The sequence below is a fragment of the Ambystoma mexicanum genome, chromosome 11 (assembly GCF_040938575.1).
Source record: "Ambystoma mexicanum isolate Mex_15411 chromosome 11, UKY_AmexF1_1, whole genome shotgun sequence".
In the NCBI taxonomy this organism is placed as follows: Eukaryota; Metazoa; Chordata; class Amphibia; order Caudata; family Ambystomatidae; genus Ambystoma; species Ambystoma mexicanum.
Window position 1 is genome coordinate 1,382,038,296 of NC_090934.1, and position 23,691 is coordinate 1,382,061,986.

A 23,691-nucleotide genomic window follows, 5' to 3' on the forward strand; every position below is an offset into this window, starting at 1 on the left:
TTCTGGTGGTTCCTGAACTGCCTTTCCTTTCTGCTAGCTGGATCCGCGCTGTCGTTCTTCTGGTCTCCTGTTTCATTCCAAAGGTCCCAGCCAGTCTCAGTCAATTGTGGACATTCATGTTCTAGGATTGCCTCCTCATCCAAATCCTCAAATTATTTCTACTTTCAAGAACTGTGCACTGAACTTTATGGACGCTATCCGGTGTGCACCGACCCGTCCCTAGTGCAGCCCTCGTTCCGTTCGGGTTAGTCTCCTTACTAACCTCCCCTTTCCCTTCGTTGTTTTTTTTTATTTTTGGATATTCCTGGAACTCAATTTCATCCTCCAGTCCACACAACTACAGGTTAGTGCATATCCTGAATCTGACACATACATTTAATTAGGTTAAAATTGAATAGTGATTAAAACTTATTATTCTTATCCTACAGACTGGTGTATCCATCCAATATCTGGACCTTTCCACTAATTACTCTTTCAGGCTGTGTTTGTTAATTATAGTCTGAGAGTGGCATTGGTTGGAAGGTTTCAATCATCTAATTCACACTCAGAATAGTCAATCGGGAGAAGCTCTACAGGAACTCAACTTGTATCCTTTATATTAGAGTATCCTTTTTTATTTGGTGTTGTTCTAATTATATTCTGTATCTGAATCTTAACAATGGTGAATATGGACGCAGCGGTTCTTTCGGCACAAGTGACCTGATTAAGCTTTTGAAATCTAGGCAGCATGTCAGGGAAATTGACTCGAAGCGATCAATGTGACATGTCTTCCTCCTTGGACTTGCTTCTTGCATGTCTATTTCCAGGATTCTACACGGTCATGTTTCTCTGTGCTAGGAGCGTTCAATAAATGATCTTGATTGGTGGTGACATCTCATGCCTGCTTTTCAACAAATGCTTACTCAATGATCGGTTCAAACATGTGGAAACAGTAACCGGGTTTGACAAAGTACAAAGGCGTTCATCAGATCCGCAGAGTCTACATTAGTTGCGTGCCTGCATATAGCAGACAGCGCTGTTATTCCCTCGCTGTATGGAACCTTGATGCATGCTCAGCTCTTTAAACATATCCTGTTGACATTGATTCAAATGCAGATCTGTTTTATGGATGAATGCAGTGTGATATAATAAGCATTTTTATATTGCCCGCTACCACCGTAGCAATCTCCCCTGAGGCTTTGCCAGAGTGAATACTGCGTACTGTGCCCACGCATGGCCTTCTAGACCCTAGTCTGGGGTAGGAAGATTAGAGGGTGGGTTGAGGTTGACGGGGAAGTTGGGGAAAAGCGGGACCAGCAAGCACACTGAATGAGGAGAGGAGGGAGCAGAGGAAGGTGGGGTGGGGGTGGGAGGGTGAGTCACTTACTCCGCAACGGAAGTCCCGGGGTCCTCGTTCGTTACTCTGCATAGTTCCACCATGTAGGAATCGACAGGGTTCACATTTTCACCGGATTCCCAGCAAATGAGTGCAGCATTTTCACAGCTTCTGCAGTGCTTAAACTTAATAAGAGGAGGTGATGGCGCTGGGGAAAAAGAAGACAACAACTGGATGGTTTGTAGCTTTCAATTAAACTGTTGTGCAGCAGTGAGGCAGGAGATCCACCTACAGATCCGTGGCCTGGGGGAAAGGGCATGGGGGAAAGCGGTACCCACTCCACCAGACATAAACATCCTGATTCCCAAAGATTTGCACGAGAAGATATGAGCACCCCAAATCTGCACCTCCCCCATTGCACGTGATCCACAAAGCCTGAGCCTGGAGAAAATCTGGATCCGACTGCGGCATCCATGGGATTCCCGCATGCACGTGCGATTCACACACATTTCTTGCTGGTTTACGATTTGTAAATCAGGTGTAACGCAGCGGGCTCAAATCTGAGATGCTCACAATGCACCTCCTGATTTGCCTCCGGGTAAACCTTTGTGAATCAGGCCCATTGGTTCTAATATGCCAGTGCTACCATTGGCCGATCTGCTGAGATGGACGAGCCAAGTGGTGAATGGTGTATTCCAAAGAAGGAAACTTCCACTCTCCACCTATTACACTCCGCCTTTAGAAAGCGCTGATTTGGCATTTTAGTGCCATGAGTGGCAGCCACTACTTCCTGGCCCAGTTAAATATTTGATGTTTTCAGTGTATGGGAACCTTGGCACTTGGCACAGGGTTTTCACTCTTGTTGCCTGTCTCATCAGTGAAGCCAACGAATGAATGGCCATGAGAAAGGGCTACCTTCTCACCTGCTGGCACCATTGTGCAAGACTTTAAGCAGTAATACTCACAACCTCACTCCTTGCATGAACCCCATATCCACAATCTTAATTCTCCCAAGAACCCTGAATTGGTGCAGTCGCAGTGTGAGATATGCAAGACAGCTTCCTCCCTCTCAGGACCATCTTCACCATCGGTTCCAAACAGATCTTTGACAAGCTAATAAAAAAAAGTAAATTTCCGCCTGGCGAAGAGTGCTCAGCCAATCAGGTGGCTGGAAGAGTGGGTGAGAATACATCGTGTACTGCCCGCTGTTTCCAGCCACCCGAGGCCCTTTCCTTTTAATGTGGGGAGGCAATAGGGAGCCCCTTTGTGTTGCCGCCCCACCCTCCCGCCACACCCCAAAACAAAACATGCCCTTTCCCCAAACCCTCCCCACTTATTTGCTGGACAAGAGCTTTGTGATCTGGTCCCAGCGCTTCTTCTGCCTGCAGCCATAGAAATGGAAAATGGACTTAGGTCTTTTTCTATGGCGGTGGACTTCTTTTCTTGTTTTTTTCTGCAGGAGATTGGGGTTGCGTAATACGCGCAGCCAATCCCCAGGAAAAAAAAACATTTGCACCCCCGGATGAACCCTGGGTTGCGAATGACTTTCACCCCTTCACCGGGGGATGGACGTGTATGGTAATGGCCCACAGCCCACGCTGAGGGCCTCGTTTCGCTCGGGCTTGCCTATGCACCTGCTGGCAGGATGTTACCTGCCATGTCTGTGCCCCCGGCCCTGGGGTGATTGCCATATTCTTAAACTCAGGTGCTGCAGCAGGTAAGGATCTAGGACATTCTCGCATCTGGCTAAATTCACAATACTGGTATGTGTACAAATACTGAAAACCAAGCACTCTGCTGTAATGATCCTGTCTTGAATAGCTAAAAGGAAGTAGCAATTGTTGTAGTGTGTATTGATCAAGTTGTCCTGAAGAACATGACGTTGTTTTAAACACAGCACACCACAACGAAGTTCCCTATCAATTTGACCAGGAAAGGAATGTATGTAACCCTGGTTTACGGTAGCATTCCCATCCCACATGCCAACACACTTTGTGTGGTTATCATTACCTTGTCCTCCTCTTCCTGCCATTCTGCAGATATCTTCTGAAACATTTGAGGGCATCCCCTCCCAATTCCTGTATTGCCCTCTCTCAGACTTTGAATTCTTCCATAATCCCCACCCAGTGAGCCTTCCAAGCTGGCTGTCTGCCCAGCCATTTTATAGTGATATCTAATTTTTAATTATGAATGCTATCGAAGGGAAGAGGTTCTTGAGTCAGAAAACCTCTTTATCTCAAACTATTATCAAGAAAACTAATTTGTGAAAAGAATTGACTTCTCAGCCACTGCTATTCAAAATAGTTCTGAACATCTCCTTCAAACACACTGCAGCTTCAGGCAGGACCCAACGGTGTGAGAAGTCCACTGGACAAACCCATTTCCAAGGAAACCTGCCCTTCACAACCAACACATGTCCTGTACCCTTTCTGGTGAACAGCCGATTTGAAAGTGACATGAATGGGAGACTTGTTTTAACCATGCCTCTTTTGTGTATCTCACTGTTTCCGTCCAATAGTCTGAAAGAGACCTATACATGCTATAGGGTTGTTTGGAACCAAAAAAGTGTACATATGTCCTTTCCTGTAAAATCAAATGTCTCCTCTTGTTAAATCGGGTCTTGAAAAAGGTAGCAGGTGCCCCTCTCCAGAAAGAACACGGCATGATAACTTGTTCTGTGGTTTTTTTTCCCACTTTGAGAGTTTGCAGCCATCGCTTTTTGCTCACTGTACCTTTCACACATGGGAAATACCCATTTGCATATCAGTCTTTGTCCCGCCCACATAGGCAGTCCAGCACCGAAATGCTATGGCAATTCCCTTCTGAACAAGAGTACCAGCAGCAACCCCATACACGTGTTGCAGCCTTGTTGGGCCTCATCAGTGAGGTGGAGCTGTGCCTCTCTGAAGGATTCAAACCCTCGGAGGATATTTTATTTGGTCTTACTAACTCAATAAACAAATAAGCAATGTAATTAGTATTAAATCTTGCATGAAAATATGATGAACATTCTAGGGCTGTTCATGAAGACGTTTCTACGAGTAACTTACTTATTAAAGACAACTAGGAGTAAATCAGTTACTCATTGTAATTTCTTTGTGGCTAAAATACCACCAAACTCCAAAACCATTCTTGCATGCGGTAAATAAGCGGTAATGAGACAGGTCTGCATTAGGGTCATGCTGCACGTTCAGTAGTGGCCTGCTTTTTAGTCCCACAGGTGGCCATGAGGATTGGTAATGAACACATGTGGTAATTACTGCATGCAGTAATAGTTTTGTGTTGAGGAAATTCCCCTCCACACAAAAATGGGGTCGATTTTACATGTTTTACCTAAAAAGTCCCCATTTTGCACTGTAGTAAAAGTGCTTATACTCCTATTATTGCCACTTTTCCTTTAATCGCAGCGCCAATCTCTGAATAGGACCCTCAGGGTTTTGGACTAATGATGCTCCCGTAGAGCCAGCCACCCAAGTTACACACATTTGCATGCCACTACTTACCCTGTGAAAGATAATGATGTGTTATTTATATAGCGCCTTACAGAGCATATATTTACACACAATATCACCCAACCAAAATTGGTACTCATTTATCGACGTTGGAAGGATGAAAAGCTGAGTTGGCCTTTGCGGGCTTCGAAGCTGCGACCTGCAGATCACACTGCGATCGCAGCAGCGAGCGCTCAACCCACTGAGCTATCTTACCGGCATGGAAAGCAAGTCAATTATAGAGACCTTTCAGTGATGTCTACTGGGTGGAGCTGTGGCACGTGTAACTTAAATCAAATGGCATATTCTATTTTCACATTTCAAGAGCAAGGGTTTTGCAAAGCTTTTTTAAACCCATCCTAATTTTGCTGGTAATTAGAGAGGAAACACATTATTTGTTTTCATCCAATTTACTGTACATTTGACCATGTTTAGTGAAATTCTGAAATCATGATCATAAATAACGCAAATGTTACAATTTACCTGTGACATAAACTGCTTTTTCACTTGCTGGTCCGATGCCTGTGGTGTTTAAAGCAGTGACCCAAAATTCATACTGTGTGTTGGGGACCAGATTGTCCACTGTGCAGTACGTTTCCTTAACATTTACCACAAATTCTGTAAAAAATAAAAATAGGAAAAGTAAACGACGTTGTAATGTGATTTACATAATTGCATACAGTACTCAAAGGATGTGCAGACCACTCCTAGCGTCATACAATTCATTTTATAAATGAATTGATCCTTAGCATACAGAGAGAGCCACCTATTTTGATTATTTACATCTGTGATACTACAAGAATGGTGCCTTAAAATACGAGAGGAAATGTCAGTCAAAGAAGCACGTTTGAGGTCACTAGCAGTTTGCTGAAAATAAACCCAGGAGCACTGGGGTAAAAATCTATTTTGCAATGTAGGAGCAGTGATATGTATGTGAGAGTGTAACAATTGGACTAAACTTCTAGACAAAACAATACGGAGTAGATTCATGGATCTTGCTTTAATGTAATTTTACAAGCTGTGTCTACTTCTCTGAAATTCTTTGTTTTAGAGAAATAGACATCTCACACAGTGGGGTCAGGACGTTTTGAAAATATTTTTTTAAATGTGAATGGCATATGTACTGATCACAGTACTGTAAGTATGTTTTCAGTGAACCAATAAAAGGAACACTCCTTAAAATCAACTGCTGTCAAATCCTAGTTTAGTATTGAAAAAAGAAAAGCACTTCAACGTATTACCACCAGAGCTGGGCTGGAGAAAAGTTGTAACACTGTTGAACAGGGAAGAGGCTGGTGAGAAGTTTCATTTTAATAGAACAAATCCGATTCGTGTATTTATTTGTGATTTATACAGTGCCTCAAAGCCACTGTGTGATATCTTCAGATCACTTTTACACAGGGGAAACAGGGATACTCTGCATCTTCGGATGGTGAATCGTGATAACATGGGAACAGATTAGGCACATATAAATCCAATGGGCCTCATTACAAGTATGGCGGTAAGGCAAATACGGCGCCGGTATCGCTACCGGCAACTTTGCTACCGTACCGCCATACTAGGAGTTCTGCTTGCGGGTGCCCTTGCAGCCACCAGGTCTGACCTGGTGGCTGTACCAGAACCCACGAGCAGAACATGATGGTAGCACCGGTACCATTATTAACGGTACCGGTGCTTCCACCCTCCCCATTCCCATTGAGCCCTGTGGCCCGGCACCCACGAAAGGGCAATTACCGGGTTCGGCTGGGCCGAAATAGCATGGTAATTGCCCATTCGTGGGTGTCAGACCCAGATGTGAGTTTGGAGGTAGCCTTGCCGGTAAAACCGGCAAGGCTACCTCCAACCTCGTGATGAGGTCCAATGTTTCCTGATGAAGTCCCGGTACAAGTGGAGCAATAAAGTCAGCTCAAAAGAGGCCGAAACACTGTGTTGACGGTTTAGGTTGTTAAATATGTATAACTTTATAATCATTATATGTAATTGTGAATAACTCGTATGTACACTTGATCATAAGGTGGTAAAACCTGGCATTTGGTGGGAGTACTTGGTCATATGATAGCAGTGTATGGAATATGTTGCAATTATAAGATGTACATGCGTATTATGTGCCAGTACCTGGCCTATGACTACCTGACCATATGATTGGACTGCCTGGATGTATTGTGGCATATTGGCAGTACGCAACACTTAAAGCATACATCTATCAACTCAAATAAACATTCATGCACAAATCATAAACCAAAACCTATATTGAAACACACACCCACAAACACATCCCAAAACACACATACGCTCACTCCAAAAAATACAATGATCTATACACTAAAACAAGTCAGTCATATTTTTCTTGTCAATGTGCCTCATTATAAGTTTGCCGGTCCGGTAACTATGGTACCGGTAAGAAAAGTAAGATACAATTGTCCCAGTTTTGAAGAATGCCCAAGCACGGTCGAAACACGTGTCACATATGAGCAATTAATATACTAAAGAGCAATGCTAACACAAGTCTGAGAGTTATCCCTTTTTTTTATCGAACATTGATACAAGCTCAGTTAAATATTGACAGACTAGCGCCATTTAGAGGTACCTAATTAGAACTTATATTTTCAATAAGGTATGGGGTACCTCATGGTACCCGCTAGAGAAACAGTCTACGAGCCTAAACGAACAACCAATTAGCGCAGAGTGACAAGGAATACTCTGAGTCTGGGTCCATTATTAAATACACTATTAAAATGATGCCACCCCTTAGAAGAATTGCAGACCCCCTACCAAAAATGCTGCTGATCCCCAGAGAAAATGCTGCCGATCCCCAGAGAAAATGCTGCTGATCCCCAGAGAAAATGCTGCTGATCCCAGAGAAAATGCTGCTGAGCCGAGAGAAAATTATGCTGATCCCTATAGAAAATGCTGCTGATCCCCAGAGAAAATGCTGCTGATCCCAGAGAAAATTATGCTGATCCCTATAGAAAATGCTGCTGATCCCCAGAGAAAATGCTGCTGATCCCAGAGAAAATGCTGCTGATCCCCAGAGAAAATGCTGCTGAGCCGAGCGAAAATTATGCTGATCCCTAGAGAAAATGCTGCTGATCCCCAGAGAAAATGCTGCTGATCCCAGAGAAAATGCTGCTGAGCCGAGAGAAAATGCTACGCACCTGGAGAAAATGGTGCTGATCCCCAGAGAAAATGATGCTGATCCACAGAGAAAATGGTGCTGATCCCCAGAGAAAATGCTGCTGAGCCGAGCGAAAATTATGCTGATCCCTATAGAAAATGCTGCTGATCCCCAGAGAAAATCCTGCTGATCCCAGAGAAAATGCTGCTGAGCCGAGAGAAAATGCTACGCCCCTGGAGAAAATGGTGCTGATCCCCAGAGAAAATGGTGCTGATCCCCAGAGAAAATGATGCTGATCCACAGAAAAAATGCTACGCCCCTGGAGAAAATGGTGCTGATCCCAGAGAAAATGCTGCTTATCCTCACAGCAAAGACTTTTAGCCCTATAGAAAATGCTGCTGATCCCAGCGAAAATGTTACAGACACCCAGAGAAAATGCTGTTGACCCCCACAGAAAAGACTTCTGACCCTAGAGAAAATGCTATTGATCTCCAAAAGACAATGGAAATGCTGCTGACCCCAGGGAAAATGCTGCTGATCCCCAGAGAAATGCTATTGCCCACCAGAGAAAATGCTGCTGATCCCCAGAGAAAATGGTGCTGATCCCCAGAGAAAAGGCTGCTGATACCAGAGTAAATGCTGATGATCCCAGAGAAAGTGCTGCTGACCCCCAGAGAAAATGCTGCTGATCTCCAAGGGAAAAGATTCTGACCCTTAGAGAAAATGCTGCTAATCCTCACATAAAATACTGCTGATCCCCACAAAGTGCTTTGGCTGCCCCAAGAACATTCTGCAGCGACCCAACTGAAATTGTTGCAACTCCCAAGTCAAAGTGCCACAGTCTCTATACACTTGCTACTTGCTGGGAAAGTGCTGCTGCTTCCTTTCAAAGTAATACATCCTAGAGCCCTCACTAAAGGTACTGCTGTGCCCCGCGGAAATAGTTGCAGCTGTTCAAAGAAGATTTCGGCATTTTCCTAGATGTTTTTAAATCTCGTTTTTAGTTGTTGTCCTATAACATGTATGGTACAATTGGTAGCTATTACCATGACCAATTGCAGTAAAGTATCAGTCGCCTTTATTGTGACAGTGTATCATCTACAACTCAACCTCGTGACTCATTTGTGATACTGCTACACATAATTTCCCAAAGAGACCCCAAAATGACATTCCAGTAATACTCAACTACATAACGGTGGCCGTTAATATAAGCATGGCGACCGTCATTGCTAATGGATTCCTATGGACACACTTGCTTTTTTCACAGTCGCAGGATTCTAGCCTATCCACCCCATGGTCAGGCTTTGGATTCCCCGCACTGTGGGATACTCAGCAGGGAATCACCGTTCAGAACGTCCTCACTGGCTTCCCGCTTCATGCACAGAATCAGTAGAGAATGCAGCAGAGGTGATGAAGCGCAAGGAATGCCTTGTTCTGTTCAGTTTGGCCACCTCAGCCTCCTTCTGAATAAGGCTGAAAATGTGCTTTCACAGTTCACAGAAAGTGCTGATCTATCCCACTAAAAGTGCTGCCATTCTGCACTGAGTAAGATGCGTGATCCCATGGAACAACAATCGGCTGAGAGGGAGGAAAGAAACATAGGGTAATTCAGGTTGCAATGTTGCACTGCACAAGTCTCTGCATTCTCTCTGTGATAAACATCATCTTCTTCGCCTAAACCGCTCGATTTTCTTTATTTGCTTTATTCTATAATTAATTGATTTTTGATTTTTTTTTTATTGATTTATTTTATTTGTAACACGCACATGACAGAATTAACCGTGTAGAGGTGCAGATGTAGTAATCATTGATTGGAAATATAGACTAGCACTAAAAAAGTGAAACAGCTTAGAATGAAACAACAACAGCAGCCTATCTAAATAAAAAGGTCTTTAATACCTTCGGAAATTGAGGCAGCGATTTGATGGTCCTCAGTTCTAAGGGAAGAGAATTCCATAACTTCGGACCAAAAACAGTAAATCTCCTGTCTCCCCTTGGGATGTACATAGAACGTGGGGCAACCAGGAGATGCTGATTGCTAGATCGTAAACATCTTGAGGACTGATATGGTTGGATCAGATCTCTGAAGTACGCTGGGGCAATGCCACTGATGCATTTAAAAATAAGACCGGCCACCTTAAATCTAATCCGTTCCTCGACAGCTAGCCAATGTAAAGCACGTGTGATGGCAAACATGTGCAGATCTACCTAGGCCAAAGATAGTTCTCACTGCTATTGCCCGGTTGCCAGACATTTGGTTGAAAAAAATTGGTCGACCAGACAAATGGTCGAACCAATTTGGTCGAAAACCAAATGGTCGAAATTTTTTTTTTTTTTATTTTAACCCTTTTTTTTATTTTTTTGGGGGGGTCCCCCCCCAACCCCCTTTTTTTCTCTAAAAACCCCTTTTTTAACTAAACGAAAACCCGAAAAATAAATATATATATATAAAAAAAAAAAATTCGACCATTTGGTTTTCGACCAAATTGCAGTCGACCAGTTTTTTTTCGACGAATTGACTGGACACCCTATTGCCCATCCCTAAGGACGAAGGTCAATAGCCCACTGTAGATACTGTGTGAGGGCACCCATTGCTCTATCTTCCAAGAGACCGAAGCCTATTGGTGTAGCTGATTAGGATTAATGACATCTCAGTGTGCCGAAGATTTTGCTGCATTTTGCTGCAGCATTTCTATGGGGTGGGGAAACCCCCAATACCCAATGTCCTGCAGCTTCTCCCTCCTTAGCTCCTCCATACCCCCACCTCCCAGGCCCCTCATTTTACCCTTAACATTGCCCTATCTAATAATTCACCACAGCAAAATGCAGTAAAATGTCCCGCTTCAAAGTGCAGTGAAATGGCAGTGGGTAAATGAAGGGATATCGCTGACTACAGAGACAGTTGTTAATTTTGGATGAACGTTGGCAAATTCAGCTTGGCCAAACTATTCCTATGTAGTGTGGGCATTTGGATGTGTGTATCCCAGAATACAGCAGCAGAAGACCTGATCTCTATCATTTCATGGAAAGCAGATTTTCTGCGAAAGCCGAGAAAAGTCAATTTACAGAACTCGGCACCGATTGCCCAGGTCTTCCTGGTTAGATCACAATAATCCTTCATTCTGACAACACATCTTGTTATGACAATGACCTGCATTCAACACCCGGAGAAAAAAATCTGTCACCTCAAATCTCCCTGAAATTGCTATAATTCACTACCATACACCTGCAGTTTGGTCCTTAAATACATTTTGGTTAATGGAAATTTTAAAAACTGGAACTATCCATGATCAGTCTTTGCTTCCTTTTTCGGCAAGCTCATGAACTGGATATGGGAATAAGTTGCCCGAATGTTCACGACTGTGGTAAATGAGTCAGAGTCGAGCAGTTTCCCTGTAAATTATGTTCCAGGTCATTTTAATGGCATTTTCTTCAGGGAGCTGGAGGGCAGAGCTTAATGTCTGCGCCGCCTCTTACTCAAGCTCCATGCGGAAAATACGCCAGTAGCTCCGCCTGCATCTTTTTGTGAATTGGATGGAGAGTCTTTAATACCCAAGGGTTGCCCATGTTAATTACACCTGCAAAAATCAGGCATAATTCATAAGGACTCATTGTAATGCCGGATGCCAGGCATATCCACAGCGGCGGTCTTACCACTCGTTTTCTGTTAGGGGCTGTAACAAGGCCTGGGAACCTAGGACCGCCCAGATTCCTGTGCATTCTTGACATTGCTAACATAAAATGCACTACAAATTGCACAATGTATACCTCACACCGCTGCCTTTTGCATGGACCTTTGACGCTATGGGATCTACCAGAAAGCGCGTTGGGTTTGGCTAGTAAGGATGGGCGCTAATTGAAGATTGCTTTGCTGTTCTGATGAAGGGAGCAGTTCACAAGGACCCAGGCTCCATGGGTGCGTTTGTTACCAGGGGGTTTGTGTAGAAGGCATTTGAGGTATGTGTATCTAGAAGGGAGTGAGTAAAGGTTGCCTAGAACTTTGTTGCTCAACCTGATGGAAGAAATGTAGAGAGTGATGCTTTTAGCGTGCATTTGGGGAGGGAGGCTTCAATTCCTGTGTGTGAGTGGGTTAGTTAGTGGGCATGGTCTAGTAAGAACTTAAGCAAGATGGCACACATGCACTACCCAAATACAAGTGTCCTTTAATAATACTTAACGCTCTCTCCTGTTAAATTGGTCGAGTGTTCCTTACCAGTTTGTGCTTCACTTGGGGTGTCGTCGCTCACAGGTTTATAGAAGAGCTGGTAGCTTTCAACAGTGTCATCCGAAAACAGGCTCCAGCAAACTTTCACTGAGGTCCCTGTGGCCGAGTTGGGAGTTTGGGGGTTCACAACCGGAGCTGAAGGGGCTAAAATAGGGGAAAAAGGCACTCATCAGCTGAACTTTCTCTTCCATCCCTCTTAAATAACAGAATAAAATGAAGGGGTATTTCATGGTTCTATATAAGGAAAATTATTCAGTTCGAATTACAGCCAATCTCTTGCTAACTGCAGTCTTGAATCTTCTCAGAACCGCCTCAACACAATCCTCTCCGCATGCAATCTGTGTCCTGCAGCTTGCTGTGATGCTTCAAAAGAGGCAATACTCCAGTGGTGTTACGCGCAAAGGGATCCACTGCCGGATGAAACAGCTCAAGAGATCTATGGAGTCTTCCACACAAGCATGTGGAAAATCTTTCAGGTGTGTTCAACACACTTCAGCTTTCTGTGATTGATGCATTGACGTGATTCCTTCAACCTCAGGCAGAGGGCGGATAGCTCTGGTGTAGATCGGTCCTGAAACCGGGTCTACTACAAACAGAGGCCTTTTAAAGTTACTTGCAAAAAAAGTCTTAAATCCGCCAAAACTCATTTTTCAGTAGTTCCCTGAGCATAAGACCTTCAAAAACGTTAGGAGCAGAAGTGACTCCCTGCAGAGCGTCAATGCAGAGGAGATAGGAACGTATGGCTTTGCTCCAAAAGGGATGTGAGCACAAGGTGCCCCTTCAGAAGTCATGAGTGCATAATGTTTCACTTAAATTGTGATGGGAGCATAAGGCTTACCTTCCGAAGCATTGTGTAATGGGTTTCAAGAGAATTTAATGTTATTTGAAGCATTAAAGAATAAGAGGATGAAAATACGGATTGATGGATAACGACAGAAGTACATATATCTAGAAATGCTCAAAATAAACATATATTTTGGGTCTGCCCTGCTTCTGGAAGTCACAAAATGTTAGTTTTGAAGCACAAGAGTTCCCTTGAGCCAGTAGATCATGGCCACTACATGTTACCAAATGTATCCAATGTCTTGACCGGCACTAGGGAGAGCCTTGTGGTCTCATGGCTATGAAAAAGTCATAGTCTTCTAACTCTCCTTCATCAACCCATAGCGTGCAAAGTAGGAAGGGTTGTGGCTGAGTTACATACTCACCCTTCTTCCTGTGCGGGCAATCCTGGAGGGAGGGTAAGGCTGTTTCTTAGGTGTACAAAAGATCACGGGGTGACCTTTAATACTCTGTCAGAAGTGCTCCAGAAAAGTATCCCTTTTCAATTAACATGCTTGTTGAGTTGCTACAATGTTGTCTATTGCCCTTGAAGAATAGACTAGTTTTATTGCAGAGACCGATTTCCTAAGAACATAAGCAGTTGATTTGATTTTGTCTTTTCATGATATCTATTATATGGTGTCTTAAACTAGCGATGGGTGCATTTCATATTCTTCTTAATATCTCAGCCATGGATTCACATTCCCCTTGGGTCATGCATGAGAGAGAGAGAGAGATAGAGAGAGAGAGAGAGAGAGAGAGAGAGAGAGAGAGAGAGAGAGAAGACTACTGAGCAAAGGAGGGATGGTGGCTTTCACTGTTGAAACAAATCTCCCATGTGAGAACTGATGCAACCAGGAAGGGCAGAGGAGACTGGGGGGCTCGGAAAACATTGTCCCCACAGGGAGCCACTGAAACACCATTGCTTCATAATCCCTGCATTAATCACAGCTCACTGACAAAGGGACACGTGCAGGTTGTTTGGATGAGATCAAGGGAGGAGAAGGCAGACTGAGAGACCAGGCGGAGGAAGGACAGTGGAGCAGAGTGTGGAAAAGACTTACCGAGAATGTGTGCAAGGTAAGTTATTGCTTGGTGAAAGAAACTGTTACTTTGGTGTGTAAGTGTGTGTAAGGATAGTGAGACTAAGTGGGAGCGCAGCGGCGTAAGTGAGGTAGAGTGAGAAAGCAGCGTGCAAGAGTGAAAGGACGGTGCCTGTGAGTGAAAGAAGGGTGGAGTGGACAGTAGTGGGAATGGAGAGTAGTGAGAAGGAAGAGTAGTGGAGAGGAGAGTGGAGAGTAGTAGAGTGGAGAGAGAGAGTAAGAGTAGCCATTAGGTGGAATAACATAGGAGAGAAAGAGATATAGAAAGATAGACGGGGAGGAATCAGAGAGAGGGAGGAGAGTAGAAGGAAGGGTAAGGAACGAAAGAACATCAGGGTGAGGAGTATGTAAACTTGTGAGGAAAATGTTGAGTGAGACCTGGGTGGTTGGAAGGCACCACTTCCTGTTATCTTTCTTCTTGTGGGACTCCAGGTTAGGGTCTACCTAAAAGATCTCGGAATCCCGGAGTAAGTAAGAAAGCTAGGGAAGTTGCTTTTAGGCCCTCACCACTAGCCAGGCAGATTCTTTCTAGTAGGGGTTATCAATCTCTAGTGACCTCCTTTGGGGATTTAGGGAAGTCTGAGCTAGGGTGGAGGGAGAAACAGGGAAGACAATCGAGGGACAGCCCTTAGTTAAACATATTGAAGTTAGTAATACAAATTCTTAAACTGTAGTTGAATGTTGGTGAGTTGTCCAGGCCAACTGTGACAAGGGACACGGGTAGAGATAAGAGCGAGGAAAAGAAGACAAGGAGCTCTGGTTCTCAAGACCTTGACTAACCGAGCCCCTTGTATACCAACATGTAAACAAACTGACAAATAAATACAGGGCCCCAGAGGAATATAGACTATCATACCTTGTAGTCAAATTACAAAGTAGTACCTGGGAGAGTATTAATGGAGTCCAATAACTGCTGAACTTCAGAGAAATCAATTGTTTTGTTTTCATACTCTGGATATGTCACCATCTGGAGGTCGACGTCTGCCTTTAAGAATTCCTCCAACCTGCAATGAAGGTTTTCATGCTTATATCCATTTATAAGTCAACATCTTTCCAAAAGTGTCTGCCATTTGTTTGCATCGTACAACACCATGACTCAACAATTGACACATTGACTACAGATCAATATACTGTATTCAGATTCTATGATTTACACCATAGAAAGGGAAATTATCCCCCTTCAATTTCCCCTTGACAAGTTTAGCCACAAAACTGTCAATCTGTTTGATCATCTAGTAATTGTGGATCCACAGTAACCTGGTAGGTTTTTGCCGATCCTCGCCTTGCGCACATCCCAGCATTTGTTGAAACGCGACCAGTAACAAAATAGGGAACTCATGGGCTCCCAATCCCGCAGAGCACCACATACTTTAGAATTTACCAAGTATTGCACATCCACGACTCACTTTGTCTGCGTTTCTATAATGTCTAGAAGATTTAATTACAGAACAGCTTTTTGGATTCTTCCATTTTGAACTAATCTTAGATTTGTCAGGCCATATCACACAATCAGAACTTTGGTTAAGCTGACAAGCTTTGCACCTGCCACACGCCAGCTCAGAGCACACTATTGTAGAATTTGCATGGGGAAGAATGTCACCTTCCCCCGAAGAGCCTCAATAAGGAGGATCTGCACAGCCCCTACACCGCTCCTTGTGTATTGTGAAGTTACAATGGAAGTGCAAAAATGAGCGATTTGTGAAGATTTGGTATATACAGTGGCTTTGCGGTTAAAGTACAAATTCTGACATTTTGACAGTGAATCCTTGCAAAGAGCCGCTGCAGCTTTTCAATACCTCTTTACATCAACGGTATGAAATATAATGTTTGCAAGCGATCTGCTATGACTGGTCGAAAGAAAGACGCAACCACGCAAAGCTTCAAGATGAAAGACTGGCCTAGCATGTAAGCGATGAGGAGTTAAATTGTACAGCCAATGTAGCATTTTGACAGGATGAGGGAGAACATAGGTTGGGGGGAGGGGTGAAGAAAGGGATGAGATAAACCATAGAGATCATGTAGGGAGGAGAGGGGCATGACCAAATCTCCACTTTTCAGATAAATCCAATGAGAACCACATCTAAGAGTCAAAAACCCAATCCGCGCTATTACCTGAAAGGTCTTCCAGAAAGTCATGAGAGCCACCCCTCCCCACCCCCCAAAGATACAGGTATTTTTCTGCCTGGTTATTATGCAAACAATGCACACATTCAAAGTACGAAATGGGGGTTTTACTTCGTCTTGCATTTCAATATGGGAGGTAGGATGTCAGACTTCGGTACAGAGCAATCAAAGGTCTTGCCACAACAGCATCTACTAACATAGTGTCCTATATGAAATTGGTCATTGCCAGGCCGCTTCCTCTCGTATTCCCTCCTCCCTCAATTTCCTGAATCAAGAAGGATCCACATGTGTTGACAATTTATTCAATTCATTCTGTTCTATGCCTGTCTGTCAGCTATTGGGATTCCACCTTTAATTAGGAGCGTTGGGTAAAACCTTGATGAATCGGGTGGTGAACTCAAATTTAAACTATGATTTGGTGATACAAATATTATCAGTGCCAGTCCACTCTCTACATAATTATCCAAGCAATCTGGAGTGAGACATAGGATTTTTTTTTCATCCAATCATTTTGTACTGATATAAATGATTTCAATACTTCATGATCATTGGCAGATATTCCAGTTTGATCAACAAACTAAAAACAGCACCAATGATTGCGTATGAATGACCACGTTGTCTCAGAGATGTATTGCATGCAACTGAGGTGTATTCTGAACTGACCTACTCCTTCTACAGAACTCAAAAACAAGCAGCATTGAATTTTGTAGCTTGTTCCCAAACTATCTCAATTATTAAAGGACCGATAGTGAAATATATTAAAACAAAGGAAATGATTAAGTTGCATCATTATGCCACATGCAATACTGAATATGTTGTACATTTTGTCAAATGCCTGTCTGGCCTACTGTGTGTTGGAGAAACCAGTAGACCGTTCAAAACCAGGGCAGTGGAGCATAAGAGTAAGATACAGTAAAAATAATCAGGACATTATGTTGAGCGGGGACATGAACAGGTGGTAGGTCCCTTCTTAATAATGCTTTCTGAAATGCTTCATGAAATGGCTGCGAAACTCCTGAGAGGTGCCAACAAAGACTTAAAAAGTAGCAGGAAGTTATTGGATCGATACAGTGAGTACCCCAATTCCTAAAGGATTGAATGATTGTTCTGGACTGGCATGCTTTTTGTACTCATTTTGAGAGCGCAGGTATTGTTCTAGAATCTAGGGTTTAAGGGCAATATAGCAAAGAAAGACTGGACAAGCACGTAGCTTTCAACCTAAGAAGTAAAGAACGTAGAAAAAATCACTACCTCTACCTACAAAAGACCTTAGCGGCCAAGTAGTACTGAGGATCATGTTTACGCCCTGTACAAAGCTTGTAATACATTCATTAAGTATTGAGAAGACTTGAGAGTGGGAAGTGAACAGTTTATATGCTTTGAAAGTGTGAGTTATAGTCGTAAAGTGTTTTTCTTCTAATTGTTTCTGCTGTTTGGAAATGTTTACTCGAAAAAGGGCAGTGCTCAAAATGTACCAAAGTGTACAAACATGAACAAAAGTACACATATAAGGCAGAGCCAAGCAGAGTAGGGCTGCAGCATGACCATTGCAGAGTGCCTAAAAGGAGTGCTACTATTTCCTTTTAAATTACACAATCTAGAACAGAAGATATTTACTTATAGACGGAAGCTTTGCGTTTTGTGCTTATTAAAAAGCTGAGTGCTGCCCTGCACAGAAGAATAATTCCCTCAAGCTTTCTAGCATAGTAAGCTAACAAGTGCCATGCTTTATCCTTGAACAAAATTAGTCCTACTACACACGGTTCTATGTGGCCTTCTGCAAACAAATCAATTTAGCAACCCCCATTGTAAAGAGACTCTCACGCAACATGAGTTGAGAAATGGATGTCATAGTCTTATATGCCCCCCTTCCTACCTACCCGTCCCTCTGCTGCATTGTGGGAGAGACACTCCCCTAGCCCCTGCCCGTTCCCCACTCCCTGCCTCCCCTCTGACCTTAAGCATGGGACAAGCCCAAGAACTCCTACCAGTTCCCTACCCCCTCACCTTTCTGGTTCCCCTGCCCCCTCCACTTCCCATTCTGCTTTGTGTCCCCTATCACCCCTGCCCCCGTGGATCCCTTCCAACTCACCATTTACGTCACCCTGCACTGGCCGACCCGGCCTGTTTTGTTTTGCTCTCCATGCATTGCGGAAAGCACTGGATTGTGTGTGGAACGTCCTCTCAGAAATACATTGCGCACACCACTACCCACATCCAGAATACCGTAGAGGATCAGAAAGAAACTCAGTCGAACACAGCAGTGGTTGAGGTGTATTGCCTTCAAACCACCATGACAGCTAAGCAGAGCTCTGTTCATTAAAATTGAACTACAGAATTACAAACACAGCTCAACCAAGTTTGGTGTTTAGAAGAAGGCCCTCTATCTGGAGATCGAATCCTCAAAGAACTGTTAAATTACCGAAGCGCTTTCCTATTGGTGAATAGTGCAGCTTCGTGAGAAGACTGTTGTTGACTTGACTAAGAAAATATGAGCCTTTCTAAGGCTGGCAACATTTAAGTTTCTCCTGGCAGATTAGGGCGTCATTCAAGCATTTTTAATGATCCAAGACCAACTAACAAATAATAGGCGGCAAATAGAAACAAGGCATTCACTGACAGAGCAAACTACATTTAGATGGGAACAAGGTGGACCAGAAGTTGTCATCCGCTGTGATCAAAATGATCAGTACATGGAATACTCAGCTCCATTATTTGCTACATAAAAAAGTAACATTTGATAGAATTTATGTAGGTTGCATTTGATCATTTTATTTTTCATGTTGTTGATGAAATTGGAGTCTGCTTCACAAAAGGACTGCAGCACTTAGAACCCCTTTAGCTGTGCAATGAACACCTGAGGCTAACGCACAGGATTCACATGTGCAAGAAAGCGTAATTACACAACTCTCCTTGAATCTTCCCTGTTGGGCCCCATCGAGTGCAGCACAGAGGTGTGCGTCATTTAGAGTTCTATTTCCGTCAGTGAGGGCAAACGCTGCTTAGCTCTTGTAAATCGTTTCCTGAAGAAGCTGGAGTTCATTCACGAAGCTTTTTCCAGGTGTAAGTGAGCCTTTCACCTTTAAAAAGTATTCACTTTTACCAGCATATGTTAAGCCTGATTAAACGTTCAAACTTCCCTCTTAAGCTTAGGCAAGCAACCTTCACGTGTCATGATTTCATGTTGGCTGACTTAAGGGTATGTAGGGTTGTACCTCCAATGTGTGAATCCAGGGTTTCTCAAACTGAGATTTCTGCCAATCCTAAATTTAGCCCTAATCCACTATAGGCCTTTGTGAATACCGTCTACGACTAAGAGTTATGACCAGGCATAAGCGTAACTTACACCTCTCGTAATTTACACCCAAGTTTTCTTTATGAATCAACTGCTTTATTAATCGTTCCAGATTTTAAAATCATCATATTGCGTCCATATATTTAGGCAGTGCTTAATAAATGATGGTAACAGAAGACTACATGCTTGCATAATGACTACAGAAGATTTAAAATAATGATCTTACCTGTCGATTGTATGGACTGCAGTCTGTAACAAGAAAGCATAAACAGGTCAAATGGTTATTGTCAATTTGTGAAGTACTAAACACATGTTTGAGAAATGTGACTATGCAAAGCAATCGGGGGAGGGGGGCATTTCATAAGTGTAACAATTTTGCTGATCCATCTCTTGTTCTCAGAGCAGTCAAGCACACAATGTGGCTCCTGCACAGGATTTATAAGTTGAGTGAGAAGCTGGGCGACAGAACTAATAACTAATATACACAGAAAATGACACCCAAAAAGGACCAATTGCTAAAATCTTCTAACCTGCTCATCCAGAGGCGTGGAAACTGCTCTCCTGAACAACCGTGAGGAACTGCTGGCATCTCCTGATTCTAACTCCCATCCTTGGGAAACTCTTGGAGAACCTGGTCTTACCCCCAACTGACCCAGCATACGGAGCTTGTTGGTTGCCTACACAACCATCGATTTGGATTCTGAGCATCCAGAGGCATGGAAACTGCTCTTATGAACACCCGTAAAGAACTGCTTGCATCTCTTGACTCTAACTCTCCAGCTATTCTCATTCTACTTGATCTCTCCTATGCATTTGATATGGTCCACCCCTCCATCCTCATAAAATGGCTCCACGATACTCTTGGTTTTTCGGAGCAGGCACTGGACTGGCTGACCACCTTCCTCACTGACTGTCCCTTAGAGGTTATCCTGGGCTCTTTCTCCTCTCCCACCTCTATCTCTAGCTGTGACATTCCCCTGGGTTCCAACCTTTCTCCCTGGCTCTTTAGCATCTATCTTGCTCCACTTGCACACCTAATTTCCACTTGCTTCCCTCATTTCCAGTGTTATGCTGATGACACACAACTCTTCTTCAAACTTCCCTCTGATCCTCTCCTTACTTCAAGATAAGTTCCCTGTTAGGGAACTCCCGTCCCAAGCACACTGTCTAGGGCTATAAAGCCAAATATTTCGGAATATGTTGTTAGATATTCACTCTAATTCATAAATAAAATGTCAACATTACATTACTTGAGTAAAGTTAAAGCATAGCGTAGTTTGATCATTGGGTATAATAACAATGACTTTTACATTTTTCCCTTCTGCACAAAAGACAACTTATAACTTGATCTTTAGTTTGTTCAGGATTTATTGGTCCAAACAAAATTGCCAAACGCGTATTAAACAATATTCTAGATTAGATCCAGAATACTAATTTAATTGTTTTACAACATTTCTAACATTTCTTGCTCAAACGTAAAGATTGTAACTTAACTTTTGACAGCATCAAAGTTTGGTCAAAATTATCATCATGTGAGAAGATAAAGGACCAAGTATTCAAATCATACAAAATATAATGAGGCAAATAGGTGTTCAACAAAGTGTTAGTTCTGACTTTATCTCATTATGCCTGATATTTCTTCATATCCATTATTTATGGCTGTTTAACAATGGTAAATTAGCTCAATGGGTAAGTGGTGTTATTCCTAGTTGAGAGAAATGTTCTCCTACAACCTTTATTGTACTACAAACAAGCTGTAAAACCTAGAGATGAAAATACGAAAGTGCTTACCCTGTTTCTTATTCTTAAAAAGATCAGGTAGAAGGACATTCTTCCTTCCGTGATATTAGATCGGGAATGGTTCTGTTCTTAGATTCTCCAGGAGTCTCTAGAGCATATTAATCTAACCTGTGTAAATAAATTGTAAACCATTCTGAGTCTATTATTTGAGGATACAACTCGAAGGTCTAGAAAGTAAAAAAGTTTCTAAAATATGAATTCGGTGGAGCAGACATAATCACCAGAATAAATAGGATTATTTCATAAAGATCCTAGTAATAATGTAAATAATGCTTACTGGGCAGTTGAAGACTGTAATAGAGTCTAGTGTTAAATGAACAAAGTATTTCATGAGCCAAATATTTGTTTGGTAGAGAGGAAGTGATCCCTACTCATTGAGCTCAAAAGTCAGAACTTTTTTTATCACTTTGTTGAACACCTATTTGCCTCATTATATTGTGCATGATTTGAATACTTGGTCCTTTATCTTCTCACATGATGACAATTTTGACCAAACTTTGATGATGTCAAAAAATAAGTTACAATCTTTATGTTTCAGCAAGAAATGTTAGAAATGTAAAACAATTACGTTGGTATCCTGGATCTAATCTAGAATATTGTTTAATTTTCTTTACCAGATTTAAAGTTTGATTTACATAATACAGACCCTGAAGAAGAGAACCATTCTCGAAACGCGTTGGGCAATTTTGTTTGGACCAATAAATCCTGAACAAACTAAAGATCAAGTTATAAGATGTCTTTTGTGCAGAAGTGAAAAATGTAAGTCATTGTCATTATACCCAATGATCAAACTACGCTTAACTTTACTCAAGTAATGTAATGTCTACATTTTATTTCTGAATTAGAATGAATATCTAACTACATATTTTGAAATATTTGGCTTTATAGCCCCAGGCGTGTGCAGGGGACGGGAGTTCCCTAACAGGGAACTTATCTTGTTCTCACTTTGTCCTCAACCCATATGCCAGGGTTGTTATTTTTCTCCCCCGCACCTTGACCTTAAATAACAATTACATTAATATAATACCAGACTATACAAAAGAGTCAAGATACACTTTGGTGTGCATGGTGCTAATTCATATTTGCATCTCCTTACTTCATTCATCATTCCAGACTGCCTGTCTGCCATCCAATGATCTCTGCCTCAATGCCAGCAAGCCTGAGATCCTTCCCATTGGGACTCATGCTCCCTCTTTCTTCTCTTCACTCTGGCCACCCTCTAAGGACTGTCCCCCTTCTCCTTCATCTGAAGCCAGAAGCCTTGGAGTCATCTGTGACTCCTCTCTTTGCTTCCTCCCTCACATCCCGGACCTTGCCAAGAAGGCCCACTTTGAACTCCACCTCCTCAAAGGAATCCATCCTTTCCTCAATTTCCCCCTCTAGAGCTCTGGTACTCTCTAGGCTGGACTACTGCAACAGCCTCTTACTTAATCTACCCTCCTGCTCTCTATGCCCCCCCCATCTTATTCAGAATAGGGCTGCAAGACTTAACCTTGGCCTCAAACCCAGGGACCGCATCTCTCCAGCCCTAAAATTTCTCAGCTGGCTTCCGGTTGCTGCAAGGATCAAATTCAAATCCCTCTTCATCATCCATAAAGCTGACTGGGGCCGAGAACCACGCCATATACAACTGGTTCTCACCAAATACTCTCCCTCCACAGCTTTACACTCCTCCAGCGCCAACTCTCTGCGTTTCAAGCATTTCTCTAAACAGCAATCTGGTGGCCGATCTGTTTCCTCGGCTGGCTCCCTGCTCTGGAACAGCCTCCTCCTTCCTGTCCGTCTTGAGACGGATCTCCTGAAATTCCAGAAACTCCTCAAAACCTTTCTTTTCACCTCCTCCTTCCCTCTGTTCCTCCCTTGCTAAATCCCACAGCCGCTGATATTGGTGACAAGGACCCTTATTTGTCCTTCTGGGTCCTTCCCCCCAACAGCCTTCAGTTTCCGCCCACTCCCAGCACTTGCCTTTGAGCGCACACTGGCATGTACTGTCTCACAGGCCTGCACTTATTGGGCCTCATTAGGATTTTGGAGGTAACCATGGCGCTAATAGCGCCATGGCTGCCTCCAAACCCTTACCGACTCCGCCCTGGTGAATGGAGCTATTACCCACCCCATTCCAAGGATGACGGGGGTGGTAATTCCCCATTCCCCAGGGCCCTTCCCCATTCCCATTTGAGCCCCCAAAGGGCTCAATGGGAATGGGGAAGGCGCTAATAACGGTACTGCAAATTGCGGTACCGTTATTAGCTCCAAAGTCCCTTTGCGTGTCCCGTCCTTAACGACTGGTAGAACCAGGCGTTAAGGGAGGACCCGCAAAGGGAACTCGTAATAGGGCGGTAAGGTATTACCGGTACCAGTGCCCTTATCGGTACCGGTAATACCTTACCGCCCACCTCGT

General features: G+C 43.2%; 1 protein-coding gene across 2 annotated transcripts in view; it reads right to left on the bottom strand.

Annotated features, from left to right (window-relative positions):
• The window catches only part of FSD2 (fibronectin type III and SPRY domain containing 2), a 147,859-nt gene that overhangs the window by 106,186 nt on the left and 17,982 nt on the right, over window positions 1-23,691 (bottom strand). For both annotated transcript variants that reach the window (XM_069624979.1, XM_069624980.1), the window contains 5 exons: window positions 19,717-19,739; window positions 14,954-15,075; window positions 12,135-12,290; window positions 5,290-5,424; window positions 1,367-1,523 (listed from right to left, as the gene is read on the bottom strand). In XM_069624979.1, the coding sequence (XP_069481080.1) occupies window positions 1,367-1,523; window positions 5,290-5,424; window positions 12,135-12,290; window positions 14,954-15,075; window positions 19,717-19,739 (593 nt within the window). The remainder of the gene's footprint in view (window positions 1-1,366; window positions 1,524-5,289; window positions 5,425-12,134; window positions 12,291-14,953; window positions 15,076-19,716; window positions 19,740-23,691) is intronic.